The sequence below is a fragment of the Hydra vulgaris genome, chromosome 15 (genome assembly GCF_038396675.1).
Source record: "Hydra vulgaris chromosome 15, alternate assembly HydraT2T_AEP".
NCBI classification, from domain to species: Eukaryota; Metazoa; Cnidaria; class Hydrozoa; order Anthoathecata; family Hydridae; genus Hydra; species Hydra vulgaris.
This window is the reverse complement of record NC_088934.1, coordinates 20,680,001-20,692,433: the sequence shown is the minus strand read 5'-3', so window position 1 is coordinate 20,692,433 and position 12,433 is coordinate 20,680,001. Positions and strand designations below refer to the sequence as shown.

Genomic DNA, 12,433 nt, shown 5'->3' with positions numbered 1-12,433 from the left:
CTTTAATTTTATGTATTTTTTTTTGAGGACCAAGGCCAAGGCCAACAGTTTCAAAGTCAAGACGAAGGCAAGGCCGAGGCCAAGGACTACCAAATCTGGTTCTATTGTGTAGCGTTAAAAATATCGAATCGTAAAAGCATAATTGAGAACTTTGATGTTATAGTGCGTTTTTTAAACATAATTTACATGGTTTTTAATAATCATTTATATATTTTTTCTTACATCATTGACTGGGTTATTTTAATTGTTGTTTTTTAATATTTGATTTTTCTTTACGACCGTCGCAACAAAAAAACAAAAAAAAAACAATGTAAAAATGATTGTAAAACTTCAAGTAAAAACTATGAAACTCAGCATATAATATCAATATGTGATGCATACACCAAATGAATTTTTTTACGAGGCCGTTCGATGCAATAAGTCTGACAAAGTTGTTTTGTTCAGAAGTGGTAAAAAGTAAACATTGCCTCACTCTACGTAGAGTTTTTTTTTAAAAAAAGTTTAAGACTTTAATGCTGTAACTTTAGCATACTAAATTATATGATATAATTTCACATTACTGGAAAGTTTCAAGTCATTTCCATTTTTAATAGCTTAAAGAACGTCAAATGTTACGACAGCCACTCTCGCAGAATTGCCCATATATATATATATATATATATATATATATATATATATATATATATATATATATATATATATATATATATATATATATATATATATATATATATATATATATATACATACATATATATATATAGACACACGCACACACATGAGATTGTAATTTAGAGTTGATCACATTTTTTACCTTTAAACATGTTTTTCTACTTGAGTCAAGGTAAAAAAAAAAAAGTTGCACATATTAAGTTGGTTTTGAGGGGTTTGACTCACCATAATGACCTACTGTGCGCCGTTGGACTAATTTGTTTGAAACGAATTTGTTCACCGAATAAACTGACTTAAAGTACGACACAATAAAACAACATAAAAGCAAATTAAAGCTTACATGACACAAACTAAAAGTGTTATAAAGTTGCGCGTGCTAGAGTAACAAACTATATTGAAAGTCCATGAATAGAAACTATTTGCATTATTAAAACAACTTTTTTAAATCAAGATGTTTTCTTTACAATATATTGCTATATTTAATTTCATCAAAAATTTTAAGTTTAAAATTTATCAAAATAAATAATACAGAATAAAAAACCGAATAAAAATATCTAGAACACAACAGTAATGATAATTTCTCAAAATATACAGCTAATACATAAATTAATTACTATTCTTTAGATTTACAATATAATAATAATGAAATAAAAAAATAAAATTAAAAAAAAAAGCATTACTAACAATTTTGGAGTATAAAAGTCTTAATAAAAGTTATAAAACAACAACTTAACAAAGAGTGTTAGTTTTTTTTTTTAAAACAACAAAAATCACATTAAAAAAAACTTAAAGAAATCATAAGAAGCTTAAATTTTTTAGTTTTTCTCTGATGCAAATACTTAAACTTTTATGACTGAATGTTCTACAAGGTAGTCATGGTAATACATCATAATTGCTAACGGTTGACCAATAATAAGAGAGAGCCACATCATAATGTTACCCCAAGGATTTTTCATTGAAGAAGTCAAAATGGCAAGTGGAAATTGCATTAACATGGATAAAAAAGCATATGGACGAAACATCTGTAGTGGAATACTCACGATAAACTGAATAAAAAAAAAAAACAATCAACAAGTTCTAGTTTTTTTATATACTTGTAGTAAAAATTGTAAAAATTTATAAAAGTAGGGGAAGTTGGAGATTATTGATATTTATGGTTACTTTTAGTAGCTTAGCTTTTCCTTTAACAACACTCATGTCCCAAGAAATTAGACTTAAACTTAATTTGTTATGGTGGGGCACAGTGATTCACTAGGATCCATTAATGATCTTAAAGATTAAATTCATGTATTTTTAACAAACAAACTACATGAAAATGTAGTTTGTTTGTTAAAATGGACATTTTTTTAGTTTCAAGTTATAAATAATATTTGAATAAGCTTTTAACTTTTGAATATTTTTATAGGTTTTGTTATCAATAAAATTATTTTTTTTTCGTCTCAATTTTCAAAATGTCTATTATTTCGATTTTATACAAATCTTATTAATAAAAATATGCCAAAAATATAGTGTACAATGCCTTTACTTCCTCAGTCGCAAAGTTATTTGGCTAATCCCCTATTCACTATCATTAATTCACGGCTATGCTCCTTTATTCACTGTACCCCAGTACTGGGGTACAGTGAATCATATAATATAACTCACTTTAAACCTTTCTGTGAGTCGCTAGATAATAAATATTTTGATTTCGGTGATTTCATATCATGAAGGACATATATCTCAATCATTTCGCCTTGAAAAAAATATAATACATATTTTAACTTTTGCTCAATTAAAAAAATTAAGAAATCCGATCCACTGTGTCCCAACTTCCCCTATATAACTTTTTCGTAAAAACTTTATATAAACATAAAAAGAAAAAAAAATTCTTTTATTTGATTATTATTTACAATAGTTTACTGACACATCAAAGCATAAAAAAATAATCTGTAATAATTGTACAAATGTTATTTGTACTGTAAATATTATTTTATCAAAAAATATTTGTTCAATTCATTTTTGTACAATTATTTTGACAAAATAATTTTAAAAATTGATGATTATACAATTTTTTTATTACTGTATACCATTACTTTATTGCTTCTAATTAATTTGAAACCATTTCAGATTATATATAGATTTTATTGGTAATAAAACAATAATAATAAAAAAATTAAAGCCATCTCATCATCAAATGTAAATAAGCCAGTAGTTAACACATTTTTCAACATAGTTGAAATATGTGTTAACTACAGAGATGGCTTTTTTACATTTTTTACTAGACACTTAGAAACTGAACAATTTTGCAAGTACTTGACATCATCTGCTGGATCTTGCTTTGAGTTATTTTTTTTTCAAGCCCTCATTCATTTTTTCCTAAAATATTTTATTTTATCTAAAGTTATTTTCTTGCCTTTCATTTTATAATTTACCAATAACTTTTAATAACTCAAAACAATTAAGGGGAATTGCTTATTTAAGTACAAACTAAATGCCATTTTGTTCAGGCCAAAATATTGTGGGCATATGCTTTATAATAAAGGGCAATTCTTTTATATACAAATGCTTTCAAAATTTTAGGAGTAATGTATTATGTATTTTTAAAACTACAGGAGCAGATTGTTTAACATGTAAGAAACTTGGGAACAAATTTCTCAGTTTATTCAGTTGGAATAAACTGAGGTTCAAAAGTCTATATAAATTTTTTTGAACAACTTGCTTTAATTCATTTATCAATATGACTTACATTCTTGAGATCTAAGTACTTTTCCTATCAAAGCTTGACTTTAAATTTTCTCGCAAGATCTCTTAACTAACATGACTTTGCCATTATAGAGTGAATAACAGATTTTGCTTTATTTTATCTTTAAATCCTTCCCTTTTTCCGATTCCGTCTCAAAATAAGTCCAACTAAGGATTGAGAAACACCCGCCAATTTTGAAATGTCAATTCGTAACAATGAAGGATTTTGAAAAAAAAATTTAAAACTTTTTTTCAATTTAGTATTTTTTCATTCTTTTTAATCTGATAATAATGATAACCAATACTTATAAGCATTACTATCAAAACAACTACCAATTAGCTTCCGTGTACGCCCATAAACAACATAAACATTACAATCAAACAACTACAAATTAGCTTCCGTGTGCGCCCATTAACAACATAAACATTACAATTAAACAACTACAAATTAGCTTCCGTGTGCAACCATAGACAACATAAACATTACAATCGAACAATTACAAATTAGCTTCCATGTGCAAAAAACAAATAAAACAAATTTGTTAGTAGTTTTTAAGTAATTAATGATTAAAGGGTGCTGAATTTTGTTGTGTTTAACTGATAATTTTGTCCTGTCTCCTCATTTTTTACAATTTTGTGATTAAATAAATGGATAAAAAAAAAAGAGCATGATTTAGGTTGTTAACTAGGTTTGTACAAAATTTATATTAGTGTACAAAGTTTGTGTAAGTTGACCGATATATATTTTTTAAATCTAAATATAAAACCAAGTTTAAAAAGTTCTTTGCATGGCTGACTAACTTTTGATAGTTGACCAACTACCAGGTAAGTCATTAACCTATGCATTCTTTCATACACGACGTCTCAAAGTTTACACTTTTAACACATGAGAGATACCTCACAAAGTGTAATAATAAACCACCTTGAAAAATATAGCAACATTAGCTAATAAACTACTAGGTGGTAAAAATGAAAAACATACCTCATGAAAAAAGGCACTCAGAAAAAAGACAAACATGCTTGCTTGTGACTTTGAGTATTTGTTGCGAAGCATTGGTTCATACACATGTCTAAATTAATAAAAATGCATTTATGGAGTCCTTTCCTAATTATATACAAAATCATAATTGTATATTCTTACTTATATTGATTTATTTCTGTTTAAAGTATACTTACAAAAAAAAAACATAAAAAAAAAATCATATATAGATCATTATTTAATAGTGCAATTATTGCTATTGAATATTATTTATATGAGTTATATAAAATATAACTAATATAAATAATATTCATAAAATCTCATATAAATAAACCCATATAAATAATACTCATAAAGTAATACTCAATAAATACTAATAAAACATATAACATTATCATTATCAAAAAAACATTATCACTCTTATATGCACTCATTATGTAAGAAAAAAGTGAATACAAATAAAAAAGAGTGTAACCATCAATAATAAGAATTAATTTCATTATAACTAGCTTTAAAAGAAAAAAAAGATTTACCTCTTAGCCCACCTATGAATTGGAATGTTCCAATTTTGCCAAAATATTGCTACATTTGGTGCATTCCTTAAGTATACATTTGAATAATAACAAATTATTATTTAATCAAAATTATAAAAATTCTCAAAATTAAAATTTTTTTTATATTTCTATATATTGTAAAATCGCCTAAGTTTGGACACTTAAACTTTGAACATTTATCACGCATAAATAAAAAAATTTGAATTTTTTTTCCTGAAACATACAGAAAATTATATTGATAATTGATATTGTAAAAATAATAAAAATGAAAAAAAAAAAAAAAAAAAAAAAATAGCACTCAAAATTTAATTTAAAGTAAAAACATCTACATTGACCAAACTTTCAATAGCATCTCATAAGTTCAGCCGCTATATAAATACTCAACAACTTAACGTCACAAATAATGAAAACTAATTTTAAAATGTTGTCTTATTGTAAAATTATGATATAAGTTCAGGTAATACCAGTAACTAAGGAGGGTGTTGCTCCAAGCTCAAAAAAAAAAAGTATTTTTGCGGCACCAAAGAAAACAAGAAAGAGCACATAAAAAAAGGCCTTTTTAAATGTAAGTAGTAGTATTTTTAATTTTTATTGTAATTAGTCAACTACTTTATTACTTTGACCATTATCACATTTGCTACGCCACTGGTTAATAAAATTAAAAATATGTTTTTTAATTGATTTAAAAAGGTTTTTTCAATTAACAAAGAAACACTACTTTGCTTTAAATGAGCTTTGTATGTTTATTGCCAATTCTTTACATATCGTACAGGATTTGCAACGTATCCATAATTGTCGTTGAGCTGTAATTATATATCCAAAAAAAAATGTCACAAGCTTGACATTTTTTTGAAATTATGAAATTATGAAAGCTTGAAATTATGAACAAATTTTTTATTCAAATAAAATATTATGATATGTAGCCATTATAAAAATGTCAAAATTTACTGGTAAATTTACAGGTAAAACTACCTGTAAATTTTACATTCGCAATACTTATCAACATTTCACAATATTACGCTAATTGCCTTCTTCGATGTTTATTATTGAATGACCAAAATTAGAGTATTTCAAAATTTCACTAATTTTTATAAAAAAAGTAGTCAATTTTCAAAATTTATTAATTTTTTTTTGTAAATATAATTAATTTAGCAATTCTTAATAATACTAAGATTAAATTTGATCATTTATTATAATAATTTGCTTATTTTAGATTTTAATATGCACTTTTTTAAATAGCTGTTTTGCTAAAGAATTATTTCAGCAGGCTGAATATAAACATTTTTTTTTATAGATTCATATTTATGAACTAATTACAAATATTATTTCAGAAAAAAAAGTTTGTAAAATTTGAGTTTTGCATGCTTTTTTAAATATTTTTTCTTAAATGACCGAAGTTACATGGTGACCGAACTTAGGCGATTTTACGGTAAACTTTCAACAAAAAATAGCAGAAGTTCAGAATGGTTAAAAATGATGTATATATATATATATATATATATATATATATATATATATATATATATATATATATATATATATATATATATATATATATATATATATATATATTTATATTCAGAATGGTTAAAAATGATATATAAAATTTAGTCTTGTTCTAGTTTAGAATATTTTCAAAAGAAAAAGAAAAAAGTGAAGGGGCATTTTTCAATGTGGATCAAAAATATATCTCAATGAATAAAAAGCTAAAGTAATTTATTTGAAAAAAAATTTTATAACTAATTTATTTGAATAATGTTAAATGATGTTAAATTAAAATAATGTTATAAATAAAATAATTTATTTGAAAAAAAGTACCATGTACAGTAGTAACCTATATTTTAAATATAGTCTGTCAAGGTCAAAAATAAAATAAATATAAACAAGGAGATCCAGAATTTTTGAAGTTTATAGTAGGTAACTAACAAAGATGCTGCAAGTTTTTCATATTCATGCTGGTGATAATAATAATAATAAAAATAAAAGAATTACTGTGATCAAAGTCAGAAAACAATATTAACCAGAAAAATCAGGTTACCCTGTCAAATTTTAAAGGCAAATAAAAATTAAAAGTTTTGTATATTAATTTTTTTTTTATTGTTTAAAAATATGATTATGTTGAGTTTACAAACTACTCTATTTTTTGGGGTGATGTGTGGACGGTGGGATGGTAGTGGGATAATTTAACTTTACAAAGTCATAACTTTTAAACGTTAAAAGATTTTTCACCAAATTAAAATTTTACAGATAAATTTTAGCCAAGTTTATTATAGTAGTCTTTTTAATGTCATTTATCCCGCCTCCCCTATACCTCAATGTATTTGGATCTTGTGTAATTTTTAGGACAAATATTAAATAATAGATTAATTACAGTAAATAACGCTAATGTTACAGATTTACAATAAAACAGATTTTGAACAATACATTTCCTTGTAGTAAACTGCAAGAAAAATTATTAACACATGCATTTTTTTATCTTTTTTTTTTTTTAAATCATTTGGATTTAAGCAATAGCTATTTTTATAAATGGTATCTGTACTAAATGTAGAAAAGAATTAGAAAGACTGATAAAGGAGATAAAACATTATTCTGAGAAAATTTTATAATTTCTTAAAAGTCAGAGTTAGTGTTCTTACCAGAAACCAATCATTCTGTGTTTGTGACATCTGCAAAATAGTTCAAACTACAATAACTCCAGGATCAACATATGGATAGGAAAAATCACGCTGGGAAGAGTAAATCTATTATCACCTGGGTCAATAAAAGCTTATAAAAGGTTATTTTTGGACCAGGATAACCCTACCTTGCACTCTCACAAATTTGCAAACACTGCTAAGATTTTTTGTTAATCAAGGTAGATAACTTCTAGAGATAGTGGAAACTTATAATTAATGTATGTTTATACTAATGCAAATAAAAGTTTCACAAAATTAGAACAATATTACTGCAAAACTCAAGGTTTAAATATATGAAAGAAACAAGGGAGTAGCTTTAAAAACAAACTCATTATAAACAAGACTAAAATTCATCTATAATATCAAAATTCATTGTTATTTAGTGAAAAAATCTCCTAATGTTCAAAAGTTATGAATGTCAGCAATTCAGTTCTCAGAATTAGGGCTCGCATTCAGCAATGCCGACCTAGAAGTGTTTGAGCTTGGCAAAAAATTGACATTTTTCAACATTTTTGTTCAGATAAAACATTTTCACAATGGTGAAAGAGTTAGAATTTAATTACAGCACATTGGTGTGCTTTAAATAAACTTTAACTTTAGTCAATTTTAATTTATAACAAAATTTTAATTCAAAACAAATTTTTTAACTTTTTATTTATTAAAATTCACTAAAATTTAAAAAAAAAAAAATTGTTTTTGACTTTTTATTTATTAAAATTTGCTAATATTAAAAGAAACTTTTTTTAAAAATATTTTACTTTCAGAATTCAATACCAAAAATAATTAGAAAAAAAACTAAAAAATAAATTGTAAAAATAAAAAATAAATAAAAAATACCACCAATCTTTATAAAATGTTCTATCACCAAAATAAAGAACCTCTGATACTATATTGAGAAAACTGTGAAAATATGCATAAAACGCCAGTAACCACAATAAATGATTTGGAATCTAAATTTAAATGTCAGAACTGTAACTGATCCGTTAAAAATTGAATTTAAATAAATTGTTAAAACTGTAACTGATCTGTTAAATTAAATTTAAATGCTATGTTAGAACTTTAACTGATCCATGAATTGTGCATGGTATTTTTATTAACTTTATATTTAAATTTACATCAGGAATATAAAATGTTTAAATAAACTCATCATCGTCGCATCAGGAATTAAAACATTAAAAAAAAAATACTACTTACAGCTAGTTTCATAATACGTTCAAAGAGACGACCCAAATCTAACTCCTAAAAAAACATTAAAAATTAGGACTGGTACTTAGCTATTTTAATTTGAAAATTCATAACAAAAAGACTATGTTATAAGGTCCTATGGTCATTTAAAAAAAGCAACTTTGAAAAATATTATTTTTTTATAATATTTATTTTTTACTTTGTTTGGTCACAAAATAAAGCAGCATCTTATTTAGGATATAAAAAATAAGACTCAATAAATTGTCTGATTCTGATGATGCTAAAAGTATGTTACAAAATAAGAATGCTTTGAACGCATCACTTCAGCTCTATAGAGAAGAGCTAAAACAATCTATTAGAGTAAAAGAGCTGCATGTCTTTAAACTCAGCACACTTTCAATTGTGAGGTAATCTGCTTGACTTTTTCAAACAAACCCTGAAATGCCTAATCAATATGTGCACTATTACTTTCAACTCAATATATTTTATGTGCACTATTACTTTCAATTCAGTATTTTTTATTGCTATGATAAAACGGTTGGCAACAAATGGTCTGTATGATATGTAAGATATATTTTCTTAGAGAAATTTAAATATAAAAGGCTAGTTGTCATTTAATTATATATGTTAATTATTTAATTATGTAGGGAAAACTGGAAATGTATTGTTTTATGTGTTACATCTCATGTCTAGATCAAAAATTAAAGTGGATGATAAACAGAAACAAGCATTCATGTCTCTGTTGCCCCTTTCTTGTTAAAAGTTCAAAGACTTATTAAAGCTAAACAATTTCTACTAAACTATTTCAAAACATTTGATCTTATTGTTAACTATATTGAAAAGGTAAATTTATATTGAAAAATCTATTTGATATTTATTTGAAAATATAAATAAGCATTTATTTTTATTAATGTTTTGCTCTCGATGGGAACTGTCTGGTTTATACAAACTCGATACAAAGTGATGGATTATAGACAGTATGATAAATAAATGAGGTTGGGAAAGAGATAAAGTTGCAATGGTAATTTTTACAAAATTAAAAAATTTTTTTAATAAGTTTTTTGATTTTATTGAAATTGTTTAATAAGGGCAGTAGGGTATTACATACACCTGAGTAAGTTGTGGTTGTATATTACAGTGTGTTACGATCTGCATTTAACAAAACAATTGCCCTAAAAGGTTACAAGTTAGTGAAGTTTATGAGTTGATGAATTTACAGATGAAATCACAGATGTCCAAAATGGGTGCCTTGTCTTCAAATGAACACTGTGAAATTTTTGTATTTAGCGAAAAAACTGCATTTATATGTTGTGTTAAAACTAAAATGTAAAAAAAAAATACTTCAGATAAAATGCAATATCAATAAACAGATATCTGATGTCTCTGAACACTAAAATTCATTTTTCTTAAAATGAGAAAAATGTGACAAAAAAATGTAAAATATTATGTAAAAGACTTGAGCTTACTGTTTGTGGTAAAAAAAACTGTTAACTACTCTAATTTGAAAAAATTAAAGTTAGATTATCACAAAATGCATTAATTTAGTTAAGGAAACTAATTAAACTTATTGTTTAATTAGTTTCCTTAACTAAATTAAAAAACCACAAAAACACAAATTAAAAGACTTTATTTTAAAAACATTCTCGATGTTTTTGTTTTATTTTTTTAAAAATAAAAACATTCTTAACATTTTTTTCTTCTTTACTGTAAAACATCCACAGAGTGTTGCTACATCGACTATCTGCTGCTACAAGGGAGTGCTGCTACATCAACTATCTTATAGCCTGCTGCTACAAGGAAGTGCTGCTACATTGGCTGAGGGTTGGGGCAAGCAGTGTAAAAGTTAAGTTATTTTTATTATCATGAAAGTCAAAAAGAATATGAAGAGAAACAAAACTTTTTGAAAAAGTTCTTTTCATTTTTTTGTTTTCTAAACATAAAATAAAATAACAAGCTACATACCAAAAGTTCATTCATTCAAAATTAAATTTTCGCAATTACTATTTTATTATTAAGAAATTTTTATTTTAGTTAATTTATAATTAAACAGTTAACTCTTAATTGCCAACAAGCAAAAGTTAACTTTACTCTGAATGAATATTCTAAAATTCTATCTTTTGAAAAAAAAAAATTCATACATTCCATTGTCTTTAAATAGAGTTTTTTTTAATTAAGTTTAAAATTTTTTTTCAAACCTACCGTTTGGTTACTAACCAAATGACAATTTTAAACATTAAACGAGTCGAGGCAAGTAATTATTTTTTAATCTATTTTATCATTGTAAAGAAAAAATGAACCAATTAAAATAAATAAAAAAATTAGTTTTTTCATAATGCATTTTAAACCAAAACTTTTTTTTTGTATTTTAATAAAAAAGCATAAGTAAAATAAATAATAAACATTTTTGGGTGACCATACTGCTGGTATGGGTTTGTCCCTGTTACATACATACATACATACATACATACATACATACATACATACATACATACAAACATACATATATACATACATGTAGAGGTGATAATATGGGTGTTCATTATTTAACAACTATTTTCATTGACTTATATACAATATTAAAAAATGGGTAACTATGGTAATGAGTAACTTTGAGTGACTTCAAAATAAACTTTGACAGTTGAAAATGTCAATATGCATAATATGTCAATATCATATATAATATGTCATTATGTTGTATAATTAAGTTTCTATCTTTATTGATTCACCTTTTAACAAACACTTTTCCAATGTTGTGCAAGAAAATGATGCTTAAAATGGAAAATATCCTAATAATTACTAAACTGCTATAGGGAAGGTAAAACTCCTTAATTACGGTAAAGGTAATTTACCTAGGAGAATAATACTCTGATATAAAAACACCAATTCAAATTGTGAATAAGGCTAGACAAAGCTTATAAAACTCGGATACTTACCTTCCTATTGTTAGTATAGCATTAAAATAACTCAATTTTGATCTGCAAAACAGGCTAACACCAGTATATCAGGATAAAGCTATTGGCCATGCCAGGAAAGCCATCAGATTTTTGGTTGTAAAAAATCTATTTAACTCTTCTCTAATGTTATTTATAAGAATATTTGGATTTGTTGAATAAATCATTCCCACTATAAGCAGATTTAGAAAACTAAAATAAGTACTGATATTGTTTTCTTTGCATGTATATGCAATTTGTTTTTGGGCGTGTATGTTTTTATAAAATTAGTACTGATGTTGTTTTCTTTGCATGTGTATGTAAATTGGGGTTTTAGCGAGTGCTGTTTTTATAAACATCAACATAATTTTGAAAAGCTCTTATGACTTGGTGGTTTTATAACTAAAAATAATGACCAAATATTCATGATTTGATAATTATTTTGAAAAGGAATAAAATTATTTAAAAAAAAAAAAAAGATTTATGGTACAAAATAATGGTCAAATCCATTTGAATATATTGACAGATTTCAAATTTGGTTATAAATTTCAAATTTGTCTATCCTGGTGCCCTTCATAAAACAAGGTGGATAAGTAAACTGTTTTATACTATGAAGATGTTTTTGTCTGGGCAGGTCAAAGAACATTTTTCAAAAGCTGAATTTGCTATTAGCAACCAAATAAGAAAATTGGAACAATTTCCTGTATTTCCAGTTTC

General features: G+C 25.0%; 1 protein-coding gene across 1 annotated transcript in view; it reads right to left on the bottom strand.

Annotated features, from left to right (window-relative positions):
- Positions 1 to 1,232: 1,232 nt before the first annotated feature.
- LOC136072061 (diacylglycerol O-acyltransferase 1-like) overlaps positions 1,233 to 12,433 on the bottom strand; it is a 74,697-nt gene continuing 63,496 nt past the window's right edge. Inside the window, exons 13-17 of the mRNA XM_065820168.1 lie at positions 8,796 to 8,840; positions 8,439 to 8,551; positions 4,906 to 4,971; positions 4,376 to 4,463; positions 1,233 to 1,718 (exon numbers count right to left, since the gene is read on the bottom strand). Of these exons, the coding sequence (XP_065676240.1) occupies positions 1,512 to 1,718; positions 4,376 to 4,463; positions 4,906 to 4,971; positions 8,439 to 8,551; positions 8,796 to 8,840 (519 nt within the window). The 3' untranslated portion in view covers positions 1,233 to 1,511. The remainder of the gene's footprint in view (positions 1,719 to 4,375; positions 4,464 to 4,905; positions 4,972 to 8,438; positions 8,552 to 8,795; positions 8,841 to 12,433) is intronic.